The sequence below is a fragment of the Physella acuta genome, unplaced genomic scaffold (assembly GCF_028476545.2).
Source record: "Physella acuta isolate Inbredline_101_S28 unplaced genomic scaffold, ASM2847654v3 ptg000164l, whole genome shotgun sequence".
Taxonomy (NCBI): domain Eukaryota; kingdom Metazoa; phylum Mollusca; class Gastropoda; family Physidae; genus Physella; species Physella acuta.
Genome location: NW_026731683.1, coordinates 993198 through 1018831, shown reverse-complemented (window position 1 = coordinate 1018831; position 25634 = coordinate 993198). Strand labels below are relative to the sequence as shown.

General features: G+C 39.2%; 2 protein-coding genes across 2 annotated transcripts in view; one reads left to right on the top strand and one right to left on the bottom strand.

Moving 5' to 3' along the window:
• LOC131935965 (dematin) overlaps positions 1 to 12210 on the bottom strand; it is a 43765-nt gene extending 31555 nt beyond the window's left edge. The window contains exon 1 of the mRNA XM_059292732.1: positions 12096 to 12210. The gene's annotated coding sequence lies outside the window, so the exon portion shown is untranslated. The remainder of the gene's footprint in view (positions 1 to 12095) is intronic.
• On the top strand, positions 17 to 25634 carry LOC131935925 (uncharacterized). Its single transcript, XM_059292668.1, has 19 exons — positions 17 to 96; positions 1257 to 1444; positions 4331 to 4463; positions 5120 to 5316; positions 5647 to 5855; positions 7093 to 7209; positions 8150 to 8319; positions 10060 to 10136; positions 10294 to 10437; positions 13949 to 14081; positions 14694 to 14890; positions 15216 to 15427; positions 16002 to 16118; positions 16715 to 16889; positions 22279 to 22411; positions 23179 to 23375; positions 23975 to 24147; positions 25082 to 25198; positions 25465 to 25634. Exons 2-19 carry the CDS (start codon positions 1359 to 1361, stop codon positions 25632 to 25634), a joined length of 2757 nt encoding a protein of 918 aa, XP_059148651.1. The 5' UTR covers positions 17 to 96; positions 1257 to 1358.

Below are 25634 nucleotides of genomic sequence, written 5' to 3'. Positions count from 1 at the left end.
CAATGGACTCGATCTAGATCTAGAATCTACTTCCTTTCGGTACTTTTGAATAAGGAATATATCTACAGCTGGACTTATCGAAGTAGACTTAGAGAAGTATTTCAGAATTAAAAAATGGGATGAATGAATCTAGAGTTCGTTATGTGCCTACATTGTAGACTAGTTTGAAAAGTTGGATGAACGAATGTAGAGTTCGATATGTCCCTAAATTGTCGCCAGGCAAGCATGATAATTTAAAATTCAACACAATTTTAACATGAGTGGCTTATTTAAAACTGTAGGTTCGTATCTAAACTCTGCATCCTTGCCTCATAAACACATTAAGGCAGCATTGTTGGCTTATTCTTAACTTGCATTCCTTTTTGTAAATAAACAATTATGTATTAAAAATTAAAGTAAATGTTAAAACGGATTTGACTGTCAGTTATATGCCTTTGGCTTGAATGCTCATCTAAGAAAACACAAATCAATGACCAACCACAACTTTTTATAATATTTACTTATCAATTCTTTTACTTTGAAGGTAACAAAAATGAAGCTTATATTATAAACTAGACTACCCGTTATCTAGTTAGATAACTGTGGGTTTCGGGGGCCATCCATAAATGACATCACGTCTGTCACTAATCCTCACAAAATAACCAGACAGCACATTTAAAAAGGCGTCACATCTCAGACGTTTTAGTCTTTTAAAAACACTGACTTCGTCTGACAACATAATCTTTTCAAATGCTGAGGTCACAAAAACAGGTCAACTCTACTTCACCTGCCCAGTGTCCTACCAACCCAGACATGTTTTTGTCTGTGAAAACACAGATTTTGGCTGAGCGTGGGTCTGACCACACAATCTCTTCTTATGCTGTCGTCACAGGTGAACTTTACACCTACCCAAAACTACGTCACCTGCCCAGTGTTCCGCCAAGTCTCAGACAACATGTTTTATCTTTAAAAAAAAAAGATTCCGGCCGAGCATGGCTCTGACGACACTATCCACGTTATATACTGAGGGCAAAGAAACAGGGGAACTCTACTGCACCTGCCATGTATCCCGCTAAGTTCCAATAGGCAAAGGCAACATTATCATTCATAACTAAAAAAAAAAAATAATAAAAAAAAAAAACAAATAAAAAAAAAAAACAACAACACTGGCATGTCTAGAATCCATGCCACCCGCATGGTAACCTAATGTGCTAACCTCTTAGCTATCTAGGCTCGTATTCTAGAGACGTTAATAACTTATATATTTTACTTCTAAGCGGCGTAACAATCTTTGAGGTCACCGAATGTTTAGGAGTTGAGGGACTGAGTTTTACTACCCACTGTTTAACCATAGCACAGCACAGGATACACAAGGAAAGATGGACGATACAAGTATTGGTCTTAGCATAGGATTCACGTCCATTCTACTTCTCCTGCTTCATCTGATCTTCAAACTATGGACAGGGTAAGGTTTCAATTTCTAGGTTGATGAAATTTCATATATCAGTATTTTATCAAAATCGTAGATCCTGATAAACTTTTGGGCGATTTCCAGCAACCGGAAGTGGTACTTTTTCTATTTTGAATTTTTCAAAAGCCTTTAACTTGAGTACTATTTCAGATAGATATATGAAATTTAACATGTAAGTAAAAGATCTAATTCTTGGGGTTGTCATTGTTTGGGGTTGTCATTGTTTGGGGTTGTCATTGTTTGTGACTGTCATTGTTTGGGGCTGTCATTGTTGGTGACTGTCATTGTTTGGGGCTGTCATTGTTTGGGACTGTCATTGTTTGGGGCTGTCATTGTTTGGGACTGTCATTGTTTGGGACTGTCATTGTTTGGGGCTGTCATTGTTTGGGACTGTCATTGTTTGGGGCTGTCATTGTTTGGGACTGTCATTGTTTGGGGCTGTCATTGTTTGGGGCTGTCATTGTCTGTGACTGTCATTGTTTGGGGCTGTCATTGTTTGGGACTGTCATTGTTTGGGTTTGTCATTGTTTGGGACTGTCATTGTTTGGGGCTGTCATTGTTGGTGACTGTCATTGTTTGGGGCTGTCATTGTTTGGGGCTGTCATTGTTTAAGGCTGTCATTGTTTGGGACTGTCATTGTTTGGGACTGTCATTGTTTGGGACTGTCATTGTTTGGGGCTGTCATTGTTGGTGACTGTCATTGTTTGGGGCTGTCATTGTTTGGGGCTGTCATTGTTTGGGGCTGTCATTGTCTGTGACTGTCATTGTTTGGGACTGTCATTGTTTGGGACTGTCATTGTTTGGGGTTGTCATTGTTTGGGACTGTCATTGTTTGGGGCTGTCATTGTTGGTGACTGTCATTGTTTGGGGCTGTCATTGTTTGGGACTGTCATTGTTTGGGGCTGTCATTGTTTGGGACTGTCATTGTTTGGGGTTGTCATTGTTTGGGACTGTCATTGTTTGGGGCTGTCATTGTTGGTGACTGTCATTGTTTGGGGCTGTCATTGTTTGGGGCTGTCATTGTTGGTGACTGTCATTGTTTGGGGCTGTCATTGTTTGGGGCTGTCATTGTTGGTGACTGTCATTGTTTGGGGCTGTCATTGTTTAAGGCTGTCATTGTTTGGGGTTGTCATTGTTTAGGGCTGTCATTGTTTGGGACTGTCATTGTTTGGGGATGTCATTGTTTGGGACTGTTGTTGTTTGGGGCTGTCATTGTTTAAGGCTGTCATTGTTTGGGGTTGTCATTGTTTGGGGTTGTCATTTTTTGGGGCTGTCATTGTTTGGGGCTGTCATTGTTTGGGGCTGTCATTGTTTGGGGTTGTCATTGTTTGGGGCTGTCATTGTTTGGGGCTGTCATTGTTTGGGGCTGTCATTGTTTGGGGTTGTCATTGTTTGGAGCTGTCATTGTTTGGGGCTGTCATTGTTTGGGGTTGTCATTGTTTGGGGCTGTCATTGTTTGGGGTTGTCATTGTTTGGGGCTGTCATTGTTTGGGGCTGTCATTGTTGGTGACTATCATTGTTTGGGGCTGTCATTATTTGGGACTGTCATTGATAGGGGCTGTCATTGTTTGGGGCTGTCATTGTTGGTGACTGTCATTGTTTGGGGCTGTCATTGTTTGGGACTGTCATTGTTTGGGGATGTCATTGTTTGGGACTGTTGTTGTTTGGGGCTGTCATTGTTTAAGGCTGTCATTGTTAGGGGTTGTCATTGTTTGGGGTTGTCATTTTTTTGGGCTGTCATTGTTTGGGGCTGTCATTGTTTGGGGCTGTCATTGTTTGGGGTTGTCATTGTTTGGGGCTGTCATAGTTTGGGACTGTCATTGTTTGGGGCTGTCATTGTTTGGGGTTGTCATTGTTTGGGGCTGTCATTGTTTGGGACTGTCATTGTTTGGGGCTGTCATTGTTGGTGACTGTCATTGTTTGGGGCTGTCATTGTTTGGAGCTGTCATTGTTGGTGACTGTCATTGTTTGGGGTTGTCATTGTTTGGGGCTGTCATTGTTTGGGGTTGTCATTGTTTGGGGTTGTCATTGTTTGGGGTTGTCATTGTTTGGGGTTGTCATTGTTTGGGACTGTCATTGTTTGGGGCTGTCATTGTTGGTGACTGTCATTGTTTGGGGCTGTCATTGTTTGTGACTGTCATTGTTTGGGGCTGTCATTGTTTGGGACTGTCATTGTTTGGGGTTGTCATTGTTTGGGACTGTCATTGTTTGGGGCTGTCATTGTTGGGGTTGTCATTGTTTGGGACTGTCATTGTTTGGGACTGTCATTGTTTGGGGATGTCATTGTTTGGGACTGTTGTTGTTTGGGGCTGTCATTGTTTAAGGCTGTCATTGTTTGGGGTTGTCATTGTTTGGGGCTGTCATTGTTTGGGGCTGTCATTGTTTGGGGCTGTCATTGTTTGGGGTTGTCATTGTTTGGGGCTGTCATTGTTTGGGGTTGTCATTGTTTGGGGCTGTCATTGTTTGGGGCTGTCATTGTTTGGGGTTGTCATTGTTTGGGGTTGTCATTATTTTGGGTTGTCATTGTTTGGGACTGTCATTGTTTGGGGCTGTCATTGTTTGGGACTGTCATTGTTTGGGGCTGTCATTGTTTGGGGTTGTCGTTGTCACGGGTTGTCGTTGTCGGGGGTGGTCGTTTTCGGGTGTGGTCGTTGTCGGGTGTGGTTGTTGTCGGGGTGGTCGATGTTGGGGGGTTTGGGGGGAGTCTTAAAACAACTTACCTAAACAACCAGAATATGATTGTGTAATAATAACTTTGTAAGTCAAGTCTTGCAGGTGGTGTCGTTTTACAACTGCTACGTCTTTGTGCAATCTCAGTCATAAATATTTCATCATCGTGTACATTGACATGTATAACGATACTCACTTATTTGTCCTCAGATGCCCTGTCAAAAGGGCCCCTCCTAATGTCGTCTGTCTGTATCAGGTTGGACGTGGGCCCTGGGCCCCCAGTATGTCGCCCTTTCCTTTAAAACTGGAGACTTTCCTCAGGATGGCTAAGATCCCGTACATGGTAAATGTTGGCGTCAAATTATCTCTGTCACCTTCATGTTAGGAGCACTAAGCCCGAGCCTGTAGCTCTGTAGTTGTGGTCCTGTAGCATATAGCCCTGCCTATCCAACACCCTTTGTTGTCGTCTCAAGCTCCCTCGTTTACCACTTAGTCTGGCATTAATGCTTATGAAACCCTCGCCCTACCATTTTAGTAATAACCGTCAAGTTAACCGTTAATATCCATTTCATGCATTGATATCTTTACTAGGAATGTGTTGCATTTGTATATAGCTATTTTTTATTTTAATTTTAATAGAAGATTAAATAAGCCACATATTACGTCTATGTGACGGCGTGGCCTAGCAGTAGAGCGCTAGACTGCTTATCTGAAAGTCTCAAGTTCGAATCTGGGTTCAGGTCAGTATTTCCCCACTTGAGTTCAGCTCTGATGGGTCCCTAACTCATGCCAGGGAAGTGAAAGCGGCTGGGCATAGTCCTGACCACACTTCTTATGCCAAAGTCATAGAAACAGTTGAGCTCTACTTCACTTGCCCTATGGACCTTCAGGTTCAATTCAGAACTTCCCTAAATTACGTCTGGAATTAAACGAAATGTTGTAAATAACAAGCGTCACGGGGCTGGAACAATCGCTAACACGGTGTCTATTTATTTACAGAACGACCACACAGGACAAATGTCAACAAAGGGCAAGACTCCGTGGATGACGTACAACGAATTAACCATCGCAGACTCTCAGTTCTGTATCGAATTCCTCAAACAAGAACGTGGACTAGATTTTGACGCGCATTTAACTAAAGAAGAAAAGGCAGTGGCGAGGGCATTTCGGGAACTTACAGAAGAAAATTTGTATTGGTAATCTTCTGTCGTAAACGTTTGTTTTGATAATGAACTCATTAGTCAACGAATACTACGGAATTAGTTTTAGCATTTTACATAAGACCGTTGTCTAGTTTAGCAGAAGTAATTTTATCTGGCATTCAAAATCTATCTCTACACATTTGCAGGGTTTTGTTTTAAAAAAAAAACACCCTTTATGGTCTTTAAGTAAATAGAAAATATTGAACAAGACGTACAGGCTAAGTTAACAAAATGAATAATACAAATGTCTAGTGGCCAATGATTTTTCTGTACTCCGTAAATAAGAAAATCCGAAGCTAACGTTATTCTATCTCGCGCTAACAGGACCATGTGCTATGAAACATTCATCAAAAACCCCCAGAGAATGGATATTCTACTCCGAGACAACTTCCCACGATACATGACACGTGCATTCAAGCGTCTGATGGGTAGAATAAAACGGGAGCTTCGCGGTCAGGGCATAGGACGTCACACGGACAGCGAGATCTGGGATATTGGCAGGAGGGACCTCACGGCGCTGTCTGAGTTTTTGGGTTGGACAACTTTTTATTTCTGTACACATCTCATTTTGGCTTTCATAAAATGATCTATTTGTTATTACGACGCGGCGCTGGATTCTTGTACCCCCCACGGGTTGCCTGGAGATTAGGGATGATTGGTCACGTGATCTATGACCCGCGATCGCTGTTTTGAGTTGAATAATCTGTCAGGGTGGCGTTACATGGGGGATTATGGTCAGATGACGTCATAATCTGATGATTAGTTGCGGGAATAATCGAATTAATCATCGTTTGAATGATTTTGGCCTGCATTTTGTATTGGAAATAACATAGTTCCGCAATTCATTTAATGTGTGTGGTTTTATTGATGTGCGAAACAGGGCTAGTATGGGTGACTATGGGTGACATTTGCTATGTGTAGGCTAGTGATTACAGTTTATACTTGTCTAATCTCTTCCTCGCATGTGTTTCTAGCTATATGTAATGGATTATTGGTTAAATCTTTTAGCTATAGTTTATAAACTTAGTATGCATTTATCAGTTCAAATGAACATTTTATTTTAATAAACCGGGAGTGATCTCCCCGAAACTTTCTCGAATATTGTTATATAAAATAACAGGGGATGGGAACTCGGGCTATAGACATGATTTTTAATCCATTTTAAATACCTAAAGTTTTAAAAATAGAATAAAATCTCGTAGACAAATTAATTGCACACCAAGTGAACGCCAAATAAAAAGGGCATAATAGTGCGCAATATTATTAGTACTTTTAAAATTTACATTAGTTTTTGAGAAATCGGAAATTATTACTTCCGGACAACGGAAATTACTCAAAATTTAACAGAAGGTAGAGAATTATATCTTTTACTTACATGTGAAATTTCATTTATCTATGTGAAATAGTACTCAAGTTATAGGCTTTTGAAAAATTCAAAGTAGGAAAAGTACCACTTCCGGTTATCGGAAATCGCTCAAAAGTTGATACGGATCTACGATTTTGATAAAATACTTATATATGAAATGTCATCAAACTAGCTGTAACGGTACTCAAGTAATCGTGTTTACACACGGACAGACAGACAGACAGACACACAGACATACGGACAAGATTGCAAAATAATGTTTTTCCGTATCAGTGAGGTGTAAAACGTCGAGATTTGTAAAAATCTCGATTTTTTTTTGCACGATTACAATACTTTCTCTATACTTCGTATAAACGAGAAAGTAAAAATGAATTATTTAAACGTTTTATATCTGTTTGTTGCAGGAAGCAAACAGTTCTTCTTTGGAGATTCACCTTGTGAAGCTGATTGTGCCATCTTCGGTATGCTGGCTATGGCTGTCTGGCAGATGAAGGGCTCTAGACACGAAAGTTTGATCTATGGTAAGATAGAAGTCTAGTCTATATATCAAGGATCTAGACACTAAAGTTTGATCTATGGTAAGATAAAAGTCTAGTCTATATATCAAGGATCTAGACACTAAAGTTTGATCTATGGTAAGATAAAAGTCGAGTTTTTATATCAAGTATCTGGACAATGAACACTTAATTTTGCTGAATTTTGGGGAATTTTGGGGCATTAACACTAGTGTTTTTAACGGACCCACAATTTGAAAATCCATAACAAATTATTTTGAAGATATGCACTTAAAATTTTTAGCTGAATACCCCAAAATATAGTAGAAGATTATGAATTCATTGTTTATTGGGCTTAAAATATAATAGTTTATGAATGGTGGAAAACCTATAAGGGTTTATTTTTCAAGATGGCCACCGTTGTCATAGTTATGACGATTTTTCCACATTTTTTTTAATGGAAACGCATATGCGGATGTACCTTAAAAAAGCTGTAAAGAAATAATTATTTTCTAAAGATTATTAAAGAAGTTTTTTTTTACCGGCGCCTACCCCCTTTCAACACACTAGACGTGTCTTGGTTGTTTACACATGAGTCTTGTCTATTTTAAAAACGTATGGAGTATAGAGAAATATTGTAATTGTGAAAAAAAAATGTGTTTTACACCTTCAGAAGTCAGAGAAACCCATTAATAACTGCCTGCTTGCTTGTCTATTGATATGGCGGCGCCGTTCTGTCTTCTCTCTCTCTTTTGGTCTGTCGTTTTTTTTTTAAAATCTTTCTCTCTTGCTTTGTCTATTTTTCTATCTCTCCCTCTTTTCTCTCTTTGTCTGTCTCTGTCCATGTCTCTCTTTTTCCCTCTCTTTTCTCTGTCTCTTCCTGTCTGTCTTCCTCTCTCTCTCTCTCCCTCTCCATATCTCGATCTCTGCCATTTGCTAATGGTTACTAACTAAAATCCCATTTTAGAGAAACTGCCGAACTTGGTGTCATACTGTGAGAGAATGAAAGAGAAGTTCTGGCCAGACTGGGCCCAGAGGTGTAGAGGCAGGGACTATGTGCGTGATGACGATTTGGTTTACACTTTGAACCAACCTGAACACTTGGATGAAAGAATCAGTCCAGAGTTAGCTAAACAAGTTTCATGAATGCCTATCTTTATATAAGGAAGATTGCCATTATCATTAACAAATTTAATTAATACATGTTAATAGTTTGATCTACTAAATTTAATACAAAAGTATGTGAAATTACATTCTTTCATCAATATACATGTTTCTACCTTGAGTGAACGCAAGCTGTTATCTGCCGCAACTTGTCCAAAGCAGTATCATGTTGCACCTTGAGTGTAGCTGTAATTGTCGCGGTTTTCCGGAATAAGGATCTGTAAGTGCAACAGTTACATATACACTCTAGTGCGACAGGGTATTGTTTCGGGTTTTCAGAAAAATGCGCATTCGGAACACAGAAAAATTCGCAATACAAAAATATAATCTAATATACTTTAATTTTATAATATTTCAGGGAAATATATTTAAAATCTTCTGCAATGTACATATAGTCACTCTAGACTAGACTAACCTTTATCTAGTTAGATAACTGTGGGTTTCCGGGGTCATCCATAAATGACATCACATCTGTCACTAATCCTCACATTCAAAAAGGCGTCACATCTCAGACGTTTTAGTCTTTTAAAAACACTGACTTCGTCTGACAACATAATCTTTTCATATGCTGAGGTCACAAAATCAGGTCAACTCTACTTCACCTGCCCAGTGTCCTCCCAACTCAGACATATTTTTGTGTGTGAAAACACAGATTTTGGCTGAGCGTGGGTCTGAGCATACTATCTCTTCATATGCTGTCGTCACAGGTGAACTTTACACCTACCCAACACTACGTCACCTGCCCAGTGTTCCGCCAAGTCTCAGACAACATGTTTTATCTTTAAAAAAAAGATTCCGGCCGAGCATGGCTCTGACGACACTATCCACGTTATATACTGAGGACAAAGAAACAGGTGAACTCTACTTCACCTGCCCTGTATCCCGTTAAGTTCCAATAGGCAAAGGCAACATTATCATTCACAACTAAAAAAAAATAAAATAAATAAAAACAAAAAAACAAACTCTGGCATGTCTAGAACCCATGCCACCCGCATGGTAACCTAATGTGCTAACCTCTAAGCTATCTAAGCTCGTACTCGAGAGACGTTAATAACTTATATATTTTACTTCTAAGCGGCGTAACAATCTACTCGAATCTGAAACATCTAAATCGGCAACTAAATCTTGGATTGAATTCGCCATTTATTGTACTAAAAAGTAAACACATCATGTGACGTCACTATTTCCACATAAAGTCAATGTTTTAAAATTTTAAAATTAATGTGGTTAATCTACCTATGAATAAATCAATAAATTATTTAACGTCTTTAAAACGTCTGAAAACAAAAATTGTTCTCTACCTACATACTATTTTATAGTTTTCCATATAGCGTGGATCCTCTACAGTAGTCAATCAGACAAACAAATAAATATTCAAACATGTAAACAAACTTGAGTTTTAGTAGTATAGAGATAGATAGAATGTTGCACCCCCTTCTCCCACTCCCCACCCACCCCTTTACGCCGACTTCTCATTTGACCAAGAAAATTTTATTCCTGGCTAGGTACGTCTGCGACTTGAGTACCCTAACTGTGTGTGGGGGTGGGGGGGGGGGTGGGGTGGGGGGGTGGGGGTAAGGGAAAGAAGAGGACATTTTATTGTTGCCTGTGGCTATTCATGCAGGCGGAGTAACCCGTGAATACGGTGAGAAAGAGTGATCGTCCCTGGGTGATAAAAATAGCCCACCGCCAATTATTGTAAACTTCACTCAGACTGCACAACAAGCAAATTTTTTTTTCAAGGGCCGTCACACACTAGTTGGTGACTACAACTCTAGGGGGAGAGGATGGTTGGTAGATTCGGGGAGGGGGGGGGGGTCGCATTTATTGTCCGTGAGACAGGGACAACCACCTGCACCCCTGCTCACAATTATACTTTAAGCAAACTAGGTTAACTTTGGCTGGGTAGTTTTTTTTTTGAGGTCACCGAATGTTTAGAAGTTGAAGGTCTGAGTTTTACTACCCACTGTTTAACCATAGCACAGCACAGAATACACAAGGAAAGATGGACAATACTAGCCTTGGTCTTAGCATAGGATTCACGTCCATTCTACTTCTCCTGCTTTATCTGATCTTCAAACAATGGACCACGTAAGGTTTCAATTTCTTTTATAAAGCATGTTTCTTAATGCATGTTGCGGATAAGCTATGTAGGTCTATAATGATTGAAATATTATGTGAATATGGTGTTAAATATGTTTCAGCTTTCACAATTATAATAGACAACTTGGGGATAGTTTTTTTTTAATACTTACAATCAAAATTAGATCGATAAAAATAAATGATTGAAAAAAAAATCGAAATGAACAATATCGCAGAGGCTAGTTACTAGCTCTTTTGTGTGTGTATTACTCGTATCATACATACATTAGTTGCTATCGCACATGTTGCACAATGGGGTGCTATCGGACATCGGGTGCTAAGCTGTGATATTTTTTAATGTTATTTGAATCCTATGATTCATCTGTAACTTAAGTTAATATGCGTAATAAAGAGAATTCTACATATGACATGACTTTCTCTCTTACAAACTTCATCCAGTTCTGTTGTCAGTCACTCTCTTATATATAACAACACTTGACCTTTGAACTCACACTATTACCAGTTGCTTACTGGTTTTCTCTAATGACCCAGCTTTCTAGGTAAAAAGGTCACCAAACTTGTGTGACCTGACCTCGTAACAGACCAGCAGTAGCTTCCCCATATCCTCACAGCAATAGAACAAACGTTATGCAAGTATTGTGCATGTGTGACTCAAACATGAATAGTTGAATACAATAAACGTTGATGTTCTTGACTACAAGATTTCTAGAGAGTCCTCTTTGGTCTATTTGATTATGTAAACATCAGTCATCTGGGGACAAGTCTGTCTTGTGCCCCGTCCCCGGGGAGAAGTTATTTAAATTTTCTGCCACCCACCCCAGTCACCAAGCCGTTGTCGTAGTGGTGAGTCATAGAGGGACAGACAAGTATGCAAATAGAATAGACAGAAAAATGGGTGCTCACTCTGATGGAAGGATCGTAAGAATACAACTCGTTATCCATTTTATACAACATACCAGACTATGTATTATTGCAAACAGTATACAACCATATATATTACTGAACAACCTACTACACTTTATTACTTTATATACAACATCTGACACTATATCGACTATTATTTTGCAACATCCGACAGTATGTATTCGACACTAGATCTATATATTTCTGTGCAACTTACAATATTATACATTTCTGTGCAACTTACAACACTATGTACTACTGTGCAACATACGACACTATATATTACTTAACTTTATAACCTACAACACTAAATATTACTTTGGAACATTCGACACTATATGGAACATATGACTATGTATTGCTGTACAGCATACGACATTAGAAACAGTTTCTTTCAGGCATCTCTTCGGGAGGCTACCCGAACGAAATATAATTTATATAGAAAATGTATGAAAGAAACACTGCATTAGAAAAGCTGTAGACACAACAAGTTATTAATTATATATGATGTCATCGATAAATATTTCCCGACATCGTACGATATTTTTATCTTTAACACAGACGTGTATTTACTATTTAGCGCTCTATCGTTGAAAGTGTACATGGTGTGTCATGTAATGGTTGAACATTTACAACAGTTTGGGATAAGGGGAGTTAAGATTAAAATAAAGGCTAATAAATCAGGGGAGAATAATTTTCATTTCCCTTTTCAATGTATTAACTTGAAAACTAGAATTACCTACCTTTTTATATTAAGTATGGTGGCTACATAATCCAGTAAGTTTGAATTAATTTCCGAAGATTATAATTATCCAATAATCCTTTTCAAACTTTACGTTCGTTTGTATCAAAACGTCACCATGTTTTCACGACCTTGTGGATACCTTGTTGTGACTCTTATCAGACCATACACACAACACACAAACACACAACGTCATAAACTTGTCACTTACGATAGGTTTCAACCTTCTAACTGTATCTATGCTGGGGCGAGAGATTTACGCTCAAATCCCCCCCCCCCACCACCAACCTCCACAAATGGTTATCAAAAAAGGTGTCTTATTTTAAAAGACATTCTCTTTACGATTGCAAGTTACTGTCACTGATGGTCTAGGTCAGGGGTCTCCAAACTACGGCCCGCGGGCCGAATGCGGCCCACGAGGTCGTATCATCCGGCCCGCGGAGATCTCTTTGTCCACGGAAATAAACGTTTGTTGTTGATGGCTGAGGAACTTTACTCAGAAAAATCACGACATGCCTGGAAGAAACTGGCCCCCGAACTGAAATTTGATGGTTAATGCGGCCCTTGAACTGAAAAGTTTGGAGACCCCTGGTCTAGGTCATGTGTTGAGTAATAAGGGGTTATCCATAAAGACGTCACGCTTTTTCGACGATTTTTACATTACCCTCCTCCCCTCCGTCACACGTCGTCACAAAAAGCCAGACCCCCGCCTAAAATAACGTCACACCTCAACATTGCTGTTGAATGTTTCTTAAAACATCGATATTTTTCCAAAACCTTGTCAGAAATCTGTCAACATAGAGTATTTTGATCAATTCCCGTTACAATTTATTAAAATCGTTTCCTTTAACCCGAAATAACGGCTAAAACTCCTTTTCTAACATTGCTTTTTTTATAATGCAAAAAAGTGACGTCACACAATCTGACCCCCCCACATCCCCCTCATCAAACACCGTTACATCACATAGTTACCGACCCCCCTACGAGTGTGACGTCATTTATGGACGACCCCATAGAACAAAGCAAGCGATCGTTGTTTTAAGATTAGTTTGTCTGGGCACGGTGTTGTCTCCCTTATCTGTAGTTGAACCACGTGACCAATATTAATTGCACGTGATATCGATTTACATGCCGGGCATATTGCAGTGTGTGACTGAGTAGATTGTGATTGTCTTTCTTTTGAGAAGTGTAATAAATCGTTTGTGTAGTAACAGGCTGGGGCTGTCATTGTCGGGGTTGTCGTTGTCGGGGGTGGTCGTTGTAGGGGGTTGTCGTTGTCGAGGGGTGGTCGTTGTTCGGGGCGGTCGGGGTTGGTCGTTGTCGGGGGTGGTCGTTGTTCAGGGCGGTCGTTGTTGGGGTTGGTCGTTGTCGGGGTTGGTCGTTGTCGGGGTTGGTCGTTGTCGGGGTTGGTCGTTGTCGGGGTTGGTCGTTGTCGGGGTTGGTCGTTGTCGGGGTTTTGTCGTTGTCGGGGTTTTGTCGTTGTCGGGGTTTTGTCGTTGTCGGGGTTTTGTCGTTGTCGGGGTTTTGTCGTTGTCGGGGTTGGTCGTTGTCGGGGTTGGTCGTTGTCGGGGGTGGTCAATGTTGAAGGGAGTGGTCGTTGTCGGGACGCACAAAACCCCACATTGTTTTTAGATATCTATTATTTATATATGTGAGGATGTGCCCGAAACTGTTTTTTTTTTAGTTTTTTTGTAAACTACAACTAGAATATGATTGTGCAATAATAACTTAGTAAGTCATGTCTTACAGATGGTATAATTTTACAACTGCTAAGTCTTTGTGTAATCTTAGTCATTGATATATCATCGTCATGTACAGTGGCATGTATAACTATACTCACTTATTTGTCCTCAGATGCCCTGTCAAAAGGGCCCCTCCAAATGTTGTCTGTCTGTATCAAGTTGGACGTGGGCCCTGGGCCCCCAGTATATCGCCCTTTCCCTTAAAGCTCGAGACGTTTCTCAGGATGGCTAAGATCCCGTACATGGTAAATGTTGGCGTCAAATAATCTCTTTCACCGTTATGTTAGCAGTGCTAAGCCAGTCTCAGCAATTTGCCCTACTTGCTTCACTGTTTGTTGTGTCAAGCTCCCTCGTTTACCACTCACGCTTATGTGAGCCTCACCCTAACATTTTAGTTGTAACTGTAAAGTAACGATAACAATTGCTTGTATTTATATCTTTACTATGAAGGTGTTGAATTTGTATATAGAAATTTAAAAAATTGTAATAGAAGATAAAACAGGGGACATATTTACGTCTATGGGAAGGCGTGGCCTAGCGGTAGAGCGCTAGGCGGCTAATCCGAAATCCCGAGTTCGAATCAGCGTTCAAGTTTGAACGTCTCGAGTCCACCCAGCTCTGAAGGGTACCTAACTATCGTTATTGAACGTAAAGGCGGCTGGGCATAGTGCTGACCACACTATCACTTCATATGCCGAGGTCACAGAGGCAGGTAAACTCTACTTCACTTGCCCTATGAGCCGTCAGGTTCGAAAAAGGAACTATACTGAATTTCGTCTGGAATTAAACGAAATGTTTTAAATACCACCCTTCATGGGGCTGGAACAATAGCTAACTCTGTATCTATTTATTTACAGAACGACCACACAGGACAAATGTCAACAAAGGGCAAGACTCCGTGGATGACGTACAACGAATTAACCATCGCAGACTCTCAGTTCTGTATCGAATTCCTCAAACAAGAACGTGGACTAGATTTTGACGCGCATTTAACTAAAGAAGAAAAGGCGTTGGCGAGGGCATTTCGGGAACTTACAGAAGAGAATTTGTATTGGTAAGCTTCTGACGCAAACGGTTGTTTTGATAGTGAACTCATTAATCAACGAATACTGCTGTATTTTTTTGGTATTTTACATACGACTGTTGTCTAGTAAAGCAGAAATAAATGTATCTGGCATTTAAAATATATCTCTCCACATTTGCAGTGTTTTGTTTAAAAAATACAACCCTTATATTTTTATGTAAATAAAATATATTAAACAAGACGTAAAGGCTAAATTAACAAAATGAATAATACAACTGTCTAGAGGCAAATGATTTTTCTGTCCCCTTTAAATAAGAAAAGCCGAAGCTAACGTTATTCTATCTCGCGCTAACAGGACCATGTGCTATGAAACATTCATCAAAAACCCCCAGAGCCTGGATATTTTACTCCAAGACATTTTCCCACGATACAAGACAATTTTATTCAAGCGTCTGATGGGCAGAATAATAAAGCAGGAGCTGCGCGGCCAGGGCATAGGACGTCACACGGACAGCGAGATCTGGGATATTGGCAGGAGGGACCTCACGGCGCTGTCTGAGTTTTTGGGTTGGGCAACTTTTTATTTCTGTACACATCTCATTTTGGCTTTCATAAAATGATCTATCTGTTATTACGACGCGGCGCTGGATTCTTGTACCCCCCCACCCCCTATAAGTTGTCTGAAGATTAGGGATGATGGGTCACGTGATCTATGACCCGAGATCGCTGTTTTGAGTTGAATAATCTGTCAGGGTGGCGTTACATGGGGGATTGTGGTCAGATGACGTCATAATCTGATGATTGGTTGCGGGAACAATCGAATTAATCATTGTTCGAATTATTTTTGGCCCGCATTTTGTATTGGAAATAACATAGTTCCGCATATTATTGAATCCGTGTGGTTTTATTGATGTGCGAAAAAGTGCTAGTATGGGTGACATTGGATTCGTGTAGGCTAGTGTTTACAGTATATAGGCCCTTCTTTTCTAATCTCTACCTCGCATGTGTTTCTAGCTACATGTAATGAATTATTGTTTAAATCTTTTAGCTATAGTTTATAAACTAGAATGCAGTTATTACCTCATATGTAAATTTTACAGTATAATGAAATATTTAAATGTTTTTTATCTGTTTGTTGCAGGAAGCAAACAGTTCTTCTTTGGAGATTCACCTTGTGAAGCTGATTGTGCCATCTTCGGTATGCTGGCTATGGCTGTCTGGCAGATGAAAGGATCTAGACACGAAAGTTTGATCTATGGTAAGATAAAAGACTAGTCTTTATATCAAGGATCTAGACATGAAAGTTTGATCTATGGTAAAAGCCGTCTTTCTTTCAAGGCTCTATACACTAAAGTTTGATCTATGGTAAGATAAAATCTAGTCTTTATATCAAGGATCCAGACAAGGAACACACGATTAACACACTAGTCTTGTCTAGATTGTTTACACACGAGTCTTGTCTATTTTAAAAACGCTTTTTTTCCTTCATCGTGTATAAAGAAATATTATAATCGTGAAAAAAAATCAGTTTTATACCTTCAGAAGTCAGAAAAACCCACTAATAACTGCCTGCTTGCTTGTCTTTCTCTATGGCTGCCCTGTCCGTCTTCTCTCTCTCTCTCTCTCTCTTTTGGTCTGACGTTTTTTTTAAAAATCTTTTTCTCTTGCTCTTTCTATTTTTCTGTCTCTCCCTCTTTTCTCTGTCTTTCTCTGTCTCTGTCCATGTCTCTCTTTTTTCCCTCTCTTTTTCTCTATCTCTTCCTGTCTGTCTTCCCCTCTCTCTCTCTCTCTCTCCCTCTCCATATCTCGATCTCTGACATTTGCAAAAGGTTATTAACTACAATCTTATTACAGAGAAACTGCCGAACTTGGTGTCATACTGTGAGAGAATGAAAGAGAAGTTTTGGCCTGATTGGGCCCAGAGGTGTAGAGGCAGGGACTATGTGCCTGACGACAATCTGGTTTACACGTTGAACCAACCTGGGCACTTGGATCAAAGAATCAGTCCAGAGTTAGCCAAACAAGCAACATGAATTTTGATATATGTAGCATTGTCTTTGTCATTAACAAATTTAATTAATACATGTAAACAGTTTGATCTACTAAATTTAATAAAACAGATTTTAAGTTAAATTACTTTATCAATAATTAATATTTTTATGGGTGCATGATACACTAAAGATAACATTTCTATTTGTGCTCTTTTGTCTATATTTATATTAATTGTATTTGCAGAACACTAAAAGTAAAATAAAAACAAGCAGCTTCCCGTATGAAGCTGTGCGTTTATCCAATGTTCTTATATTCACTGTTACAGTAACAAATTGTCCCTGCAACAGTTGTTCTCACGTGAAGCTGTTCTCACGTGAAGCTGTTCTCACGTGAAGCTGTTCTCACGTGAAGCTGTTCTCACGTGAAGCTGTTCTCACGTGAAGCTGTTCTCACGTGAAGCTGTTCTCACGTGAAGCTGTTCTCACGTGAAGCTGTTCTCACGTGAAGCTGTTCTCACGTGAAGCTGTTCTCTCGTGAAGCTGTTCTCTCGTGAAGCTGTTCTCTCGTGAAGCTGTTCTCTCGTGAAGCTGTTCTCTCGTGAAGCTGTTCTCTCGTGAAGCTGTTCTCTCGTGAAGCTGTTCTCACGTGAAGCTGTTTTCACGTGAAGCTGTTTTCACGTGAAGCTGTTTTCACGTGAAGCTGTTTTCACGTGAAGCTGTTTTCACGTGAAGCTGTTCTCACGTGAAGCTGTTCTCACGTGAAGCTGTTCTCACGTGAAGCTGTTCATGTAAACATAGTTCCAGTTGCAAGATGTTCCTGCGGCACATGTTCCTGTAAATATAGTTACAGTTGCAAGCAGTAGCGGATTAAGGAGTGGGGTAGAGAGGGCTGCAGTTAGGGGCCCCGATTATTTGAGGCCACCAAGTTTACCGCTTAATTGTTGGTTTTCACTACAAAACAGTTTTATTGTTTGCATCACAAGCTTCAATTTTTTTTTTCAATATCTAGCACGCGCACACATAAGTATAAACACCAGATGTCATCACCTCCTATACAGAAATTGTATAAAGCCAACGCTCCCTGAAAACAACATAGTCCGGATCAACGATTGCTTATGACAATAAAATTAGTGTTTTTTAGCATTAAAAACACAAACAGCAGCTAAATTGTGACAAATGATTGGCCTATCTTTTTAATAAGCCAGAATTAAAATTTATTTCGTCAGATCGCGTTACGCGGCGATAACAACAAATATATAATAATACTTTATGGGGTTTGTGTTTGTATTTGTGTTATGTTTGCGTTGTTTTTTTGTGTGTATGTTTTGGTTTTGTTTGGTTGTGGTTGGGTTTGTGTTTACGTTTGGATTTGTTTTCGTTTGCTTTTTTGTTTGCGTTAGTGTTTTCTTTGTGTTTGTGGTTGGGTTTGTCTTTGCGTTTGTTTTTGTGTTTTCGTTTGTGTTTGTTTTGTATTAGTGTTATGTTTGCGTTTTTTGTGTGTTTTTGTTGGTTGTGGTTAGGGTGGGCAATGCCGGGTAAATGCTGATTACTAAACACACAAGTTATGGTCCTTTACAGATACGTTTTTCAGAGATGCCAGTGCAGGGCCTGGCCGGGACGGCTAGTTATTATATATTTAAACAAAATCATTTTTTTTTTCTCCTTTTTAGTGTACACAGATATACAAGCTTGCTATTAAAACGTTTTTTTTTTATTTTGCATTTTAAAAACACGTGAGAAAGTTTAGAAGAGATCACAAAATACAAATTGGTACGCAAAACACCAACATGACAGCTGTCTCGCATTAAGTTACGGCATTTATCGACAGCAGTGGCATAACCAGGCTCGTTTCATGAGTGGGGTTTACACGGCTTACAAAACTTTGAACTCACTTTACGATTTCTGAATGAATCAGGTGAAAACAAACGCACTTTCGTCATTCAGGAGTAATGTAGTACTCTCGTTGTAACACACCTACTACATTGTGTAACGTTTCCTAAATATCTATACGCCACAACACCGCTGTATAATTGTTTGACGTGCAATTTCCCACCCCCCCCCACACACACACTCACAAACACATGCTCACCACCACTAAATTTACTACTAAATTGGTATTTTTACAAAATGTAGACTGATGTTACAATTTAAGAAACTTACCTAATTTAACGTGCTTGTTATTAATATTCTATATAGAAGAAGTTTAGTAACTGTTTCTTTTCAGGCATCTCTTTGGGGGGGGGGGGGGCATTCCCTTCTCCTCCCAAGCACGTCTCTTGCCCCCCCCCCCCCCGCCTAAATGAAATAGAATTTATATAGAGAATATATTCTTTTACCAGTGTCCGACCCCCCAGATAAATTTAGTCCGCCCCCAACCGGGGAAAATTTAAATTGTGCCCCAAACAAGGTAAAAATATGTATATCAAGCTGTAAACTTTTTCTTCCGCTGACTTTATTTTTAGAGGCATTGCAACTCAAACGTGGGGAGAAAATCTTGGTACACCACCATAAACTTTTATTCCTTGTCATGACGGGATTGAAAGTCGATCACATCCATTTGGCAGCGCGAATTGAAATAAGAAAATATAAAAGGTGGTTTCTTCTAAGTAGTCATTTAACCATTTTCACTTCATTCACTACTTTTTCGTACGTGGATTCTATTAGGAATACAAAAAGTTGAGCAGCATTGGTTCGCATTTGAGCTAGTTATTTGCTGAACCGTTGTCACATTTCAGAAGATCTTGATTGATACTCGTACGCAGCACAGTCTACTTCGATTTTTACACAACACAACCTGGGACAGTTTTGTAGTGACCGTTCACCCACACACAATACATGGAAGTCTGCTACGGTACAGTTAGTAAAATCCAAGAGAAACAAAGATGGCCAAATATTCTGGCTTGGAAAGCGTATTGTAAAATTTTTTTTTGTTACTTGGTATTCTATAAAATGACCAGGAATTATATGGAATATGATAGAAATGATGGGACCAGCCGGGGAGTGAACAATTCTAACCCATAATAATTTTCTAAAGCCAAGTTTAATGCGTGAAAAATTGATGCCGTTTGTATTAATAAAAAAAATACACACACAGAAAGTAAAAACAGGTTTTTAAATCGAAACTTTTACTTGATAGCCTCGAGCGCTTGAAACAATATGTAACAGATAACAAGATATTAAATAAAACAGGCATCCTCTTAAAATTCTAAAAATATACACTTAAAAAATAAATTTAAAAATGTGTATTGTTGGATGTAAGCACTATTAGCCAAATGCATTCCAGATATTATAATCGTAATAAAGAACTACAGACGATTCTCTTCACAATGGTATACATTGTTCTAGAGGCTGCCACAGCCAGTATATATATATATATATATATATATATATATATATATATATATATATATATATATATATATATATATATATATATATATATATATATATATATGTGTGTGTGTGTGTGTGTGTGTGTGTGTGTGTGTGTGTGTTTACATGAAACTTGGCTTGAAACAACATCCACTCACCAACAACAGATTCCCGCCTACGCCACTGCCCGCTCACTACACCACTTGACTTAAACCAGGTTACTTAAGCTGGGTGTTTTTTTTTTTAATGCCGCCGAAGTTTAAACGGCGATGGTCTCGGTTTGTGAATCCACTCACTGCACTCACTCACCACAGGGTACGCAATTACAGATGGACACCACTAGCATCGTTCTTAGCACGGGATTCACCAGCCTTTTGCTTCTTGTGCTTCGTCTATTCTTCAAACACTGGATTAAGTAAGATGGGATTTTCGACAGTACACTAGACCGATTGCCAAGTTTCACGTAGGGTTTTGATAAATATACTTAAATTTGTAGCCTTGTTCTACGCATATATATATATATATATATATATATATATATATATATATATATATATATATATATATATATATATATATATATATATATGTACATATTTAAATTTACTGTCAAAACTATTTTTTATTCAATTAAAAAATAAAATATTAAGGAGAGGAGGGGGGGGGGGGGTAACACTCCATCGGAAATGCAAAATTGTTAGAAGGGGTGGGGTGACACTCACTAAACGCACCGGGTTATACCGAACCTAGTGACGTAACTGACTAAATACATATTTTAAAAAGTTGCTCATGATTTATTTAGATTTTTTTTCTTTATTATAAGAAGAAATGATTAATATGTTCCTTGAAGTCCATTCTAGCTGCTTCTGTATGTTCGATACTTAAGATGGCCAAGTCACTGACCCAAAGGGCATATCTACAGCTTTTTTCATGACATCATAATAATGGAAAGACCCGGGGCACCTAATCATATACTGCTGCCGATGATTATAGTAGCCATCCGTATCCCGAGGGCATGGCGCTCATTAAAACAAGTGTATACGCCGTAGTGCTCACGGGCTGAGCCCGGGACGCCGGCTGATGCACCTGAGCAGTTTGACCGTTGAATTAAGCTGTAAACCTGAGCCCTCGTACAGGACACCCAATTAACCCCGGTGCTAAGAAAGACGCTAGGTGGCAAACCGAACCGCGTTACTGCAAAGGAGCCGCTCTCCAAACGAAATAAAAAACAATATTTAAGGGCAGAAAACTTTACAGGAGTAAGAGTTTCTTTCTTACTTCTCTTCGAGGGGGGGGGGTGGCACTGCTCCTCATGTGTGGGGTTGTGGTAGGAAATTTCACGGTCAGTCGAGGTTTGTCTGAATTATTCTAAACGATTTCCCAATGTTTCTTGGTGATTGGATCATTTTTGTATTAATGCTTAAAGGACAAAGAGACTAACAGAAATCTTTAAGTAGCGGCATATTGATAAGAGATAAATTAGATAAAAACTTCAAATTGTGATTGAGGTTAAAACTAGAAAAACATTGACACATTTTCAACGTAGCTTGTTGTGAAAATGGCTCAATTGTAATCATGAATGGATGGAATTTCGGTGAGGACAGAGAGTTGAGAGGGGAGGGGGTGCAGGTTTGTGGCGGTAAGTAAAAAGTTTTTAGCGATGCGTATACATTTGCGGGTGCCGGATGCCAACATCATAAAAGAGTCAATGTTCAATTTTATTTATAGGCTAATTCTCTCAACAATGCCTATAGTGTTATTACTACCGATTGGCCCTGTACAACCCCCCCGCCTCCCCAGAAAGAAAGGTCTGGGGGCCATTTTTGGAACTTTTGATTACAGTAAAAAACAAACTGGATTTCCGTTTTCTTTTTAAAAATTATTTTTAGAATACAAATATTAAAATTCCAATATAAACGTTTTTTATTTAAATAGGAAAAAGGGCCCCTATTTGCCTTGGGCCCCTATACCTTGCTTACTCTAGCTTTACGGTAGCTACGCGACTGAGGTCAGATTGTGTAATGTCAAAATTGAGCATTATGTGTTTATTCTCAGGAGTCCCTCTATGAAGATACCTCCAAATGTTGTATGTCTTCATCAGTTAGGACGCGGACCTCTTGCTCCCACCATATCACCTTTTGTTTTAAAGCTGGAGACTTTCCTCAGGATGGCTAAAATACCGTACATGGTAAATTTTGGTGTACAAAACCTATTGACACTTTCATACTAGCAGCATTTTGGTAGATTTAGCTCTCTCTTTCTCTCTCTCTCTTTCTCTTTCTCTCTCTCCCTCTCTTTCTTCTCTATCTCTTTCTCTCTAGTTCGCTCAATCTTGCAAAACACTGACTCTTACTAACGACTTCCTCTTACAAAGCATACACACATATTAAATAAAAAACTCAACACTTCTATTGAAGCTATTCTTCAAAGCCTTTTAATGTTTCTGTAGGTTTGGTATTTTTTTTTAGAGTCATACAATAGGCTACTAATCTATATATATATAATACTCTCCTTGGAGACGATAGAAAACACCAAGCTGTAAGCGCGCTCCCTACCACCCCCACCTCTACATGGTCTGGTGAACTGTGGTTCACGCTAAATGTTTACAATCGTAGAGCCGGGTTTAGTGACGGCTATTAGGGGCAGACAATGTAGTTTGAACCGATTTTAAACTTAAGGGAGGTAACTAAGAGGAGTTTGCTTTCAGGGGTGGGTGGGTGGAGGGGGGTAGTGGTTGGTGAAAGGATGGGGGGTATCGTCCTTAACGACCATCTGATAGTGTTTTAAAGCAAATATTTTCAGTGGCAGCATTGGTACTGTCGAATTCACAAATTATGAATTACTGAAAAGTAGAAAATAAAACAACTAAATAGCGGCGTATGATACGCCGCGGGTCGGCTCGTACTAATATATATCGGGAACAAAAGACAAAAAGCAATTTTAAATTGTTCACAGAACGATCACTCGAGAAAAATGTCAACAAAAGGCAAGACTCCGTGGATCACGTACAATGGATTAGATGTCGCAGACTCTCAGTTCTGTATCGAATTCCTCAAACAAGAACTTGGACTAGATTTTGACGCGCATTTAACTAAAGAAGAAAAGGCAACAGCGAGAGCCTTTCGGGAACTTACAGAAGAGAATTTGTTTTGGTGAGTTTTCTTTGCTTAACGACAAATTACATACCATCACACACACACACACACACACACACACACACACACACACACACACACACACACATACAAACGCACGCACGCAAGCACGCATGCACGCACGCACACACACACACACACACATTAGCACTGTCTTTTATGCATTACTACAGCATTCGCTCATGAAATCTCAACCACATTTCGATGCCCAATAATTGCATTGAAAAACAAATTAGTTTTAATTGCATGTAAAAGCTTTTTTAAAAAAAAAGGTTTTTATATTTGTTTTTTTTTTTACTTTTTAGTCATTCGTTCTAAATGAAGTTGAAACCTAATCAGTAGCTAGCATTCTCTAAAAGAAATTGCCTGATATTCTTGCATTGTCTTTGAAGACGAATGTATCATTAGAGTGTGCATTAGAAGTGGGTCGAAATTGAGTTACAAGATTTGTCATCAAGTATCAAAAAGCAAACAAATAAACAGGCAGACATTTTGAACTAAATACAAGCAGATTTAAAAGCCTTCAAATTAACATGAATCTATCGTCACTTTAACAGGAACATGTGCTATGATGTATTCATCAAAAACTCAAATAGGTGGGATACAGTTTTCAAAGACACTCTTGCTCGTTATCAGATAATTTTATTCAAGTGGCGCATGCGCAGAATCATAAAACAGGAGCTGCACGGCCAGGGCATAGGACGTCACACGGACAGCGAGATCTGGGATATTGGCAGGAGGGACATCACGGCGCTGTCTGAGTTTTTGGGTTGGGCAACTTTTTATTTCTGTACACATCTCATTTTGGCTTTCATAAAAGTAGCTACACCTGAGAACTGTTACATATTTTAGCGACCATTGCTTTAATTTCAATTTATCGGCCAAAAATAGGAAGCGGTTCTATATCATAGAAGTAGGCTCTAACTTTAGTCTATATGATCTACAAATGCGACCAGTGTTTCTTTCAGACTATTCCTCCCCGGAGTGGGGGGGGGGGGTACTTGAAATTTTCGGGGGTGGGGGTGGAATAAATTTTCTGGGAGGGGTCGCACCGGTAAAAGTATATATTTTCTATATAAATTGTATTTCGTTAAAGGGGACTTGCTTCGAGGTGGGTGGTGGGGGGAGGGGTCCCCGCCCCTTAGAGTCGCCTGAAAGAAACGCTAAATGCGACTTTTGTCAGATTTGATTTTAGGTGCAAGGTTTTGGGGTATGACTATGATTATATTTAATATCAAAGTGCAGTAACGACTTGTAGATCAAGCTTAAATTCGATTAAAATGCCTATTCTTGATAAAAATCCGTTTTCAGTGACATTTTTCGTTTCCGGTTAAATTTAAAAGTTGAGACTGATTTTGTTTTTGGTTTCGATTTAGAGAAAAAGACAACACTTTCAAACTAACGCTAGTTGTATCTCTCCCTCAACGGACCATTTATCTCGTTAATAATAACGGTGTATTGTTTTGGCTTTTTTAATTAGTGTACATTTCTGCAACATTATTCGCGCCAGTTTGGTGAAACCGCCAAGCTACATTATGAATAATCCTTATATCGTAAGACTTTAAACAAAAAAATGTAATTAACTTCTTTTATGGTAATTTTACATTCATACATTCATGATTTAAATGCATTTGTTAAGGCAAGACATTAAAACCACTCTAGGTTAGCTAATTTTTAAAAAACTACACATGTATCTGCTGCAGGAAGCAAACAGTTTTTCTTTGGAGATAGACCTTGTGAAGCTGATTGTTCTTTCTTTGCCATGCTGGCTATGGTTCTTCATCAGATGAAAGGATCTAGACATGAACGTTTGATTTGTGGTAAGCCACGTATCTATTTGTGAGTGTTTAATATGTGACAAGTCAAGTCTAGAAATAGACATTTCATTATAGTTACGAATGTTTAAACTTAATTTTTGAGAAGGCACCTTATTTTTTAAACTTTCCTGTTAGATTTTAAAAATCTGTAATAACTTCTCTCTTTGTCTTTCTCCGTCTATGTCTGTCTCTCGCTCTTTTTCTCCTGTCTCTTTCTGTCTGTCTTCCTCTGTCTCTCTCTCCCCCCCCCCCCCCCCCCACGTATCTAGATCTCTGCCATTTGCGCATGGTTATTAACTACACTCTTATTTCAGAGAAACTTCCGAACTTGGTTTCATACTGTGAGAGAATGAAAGAGAAGTTTTGGCCAGACTGGGCCCAGAGGTGTAGAGGCAAGGACTATGTGCCTGATGACAATGTAGTTTACAAACCAAAATAG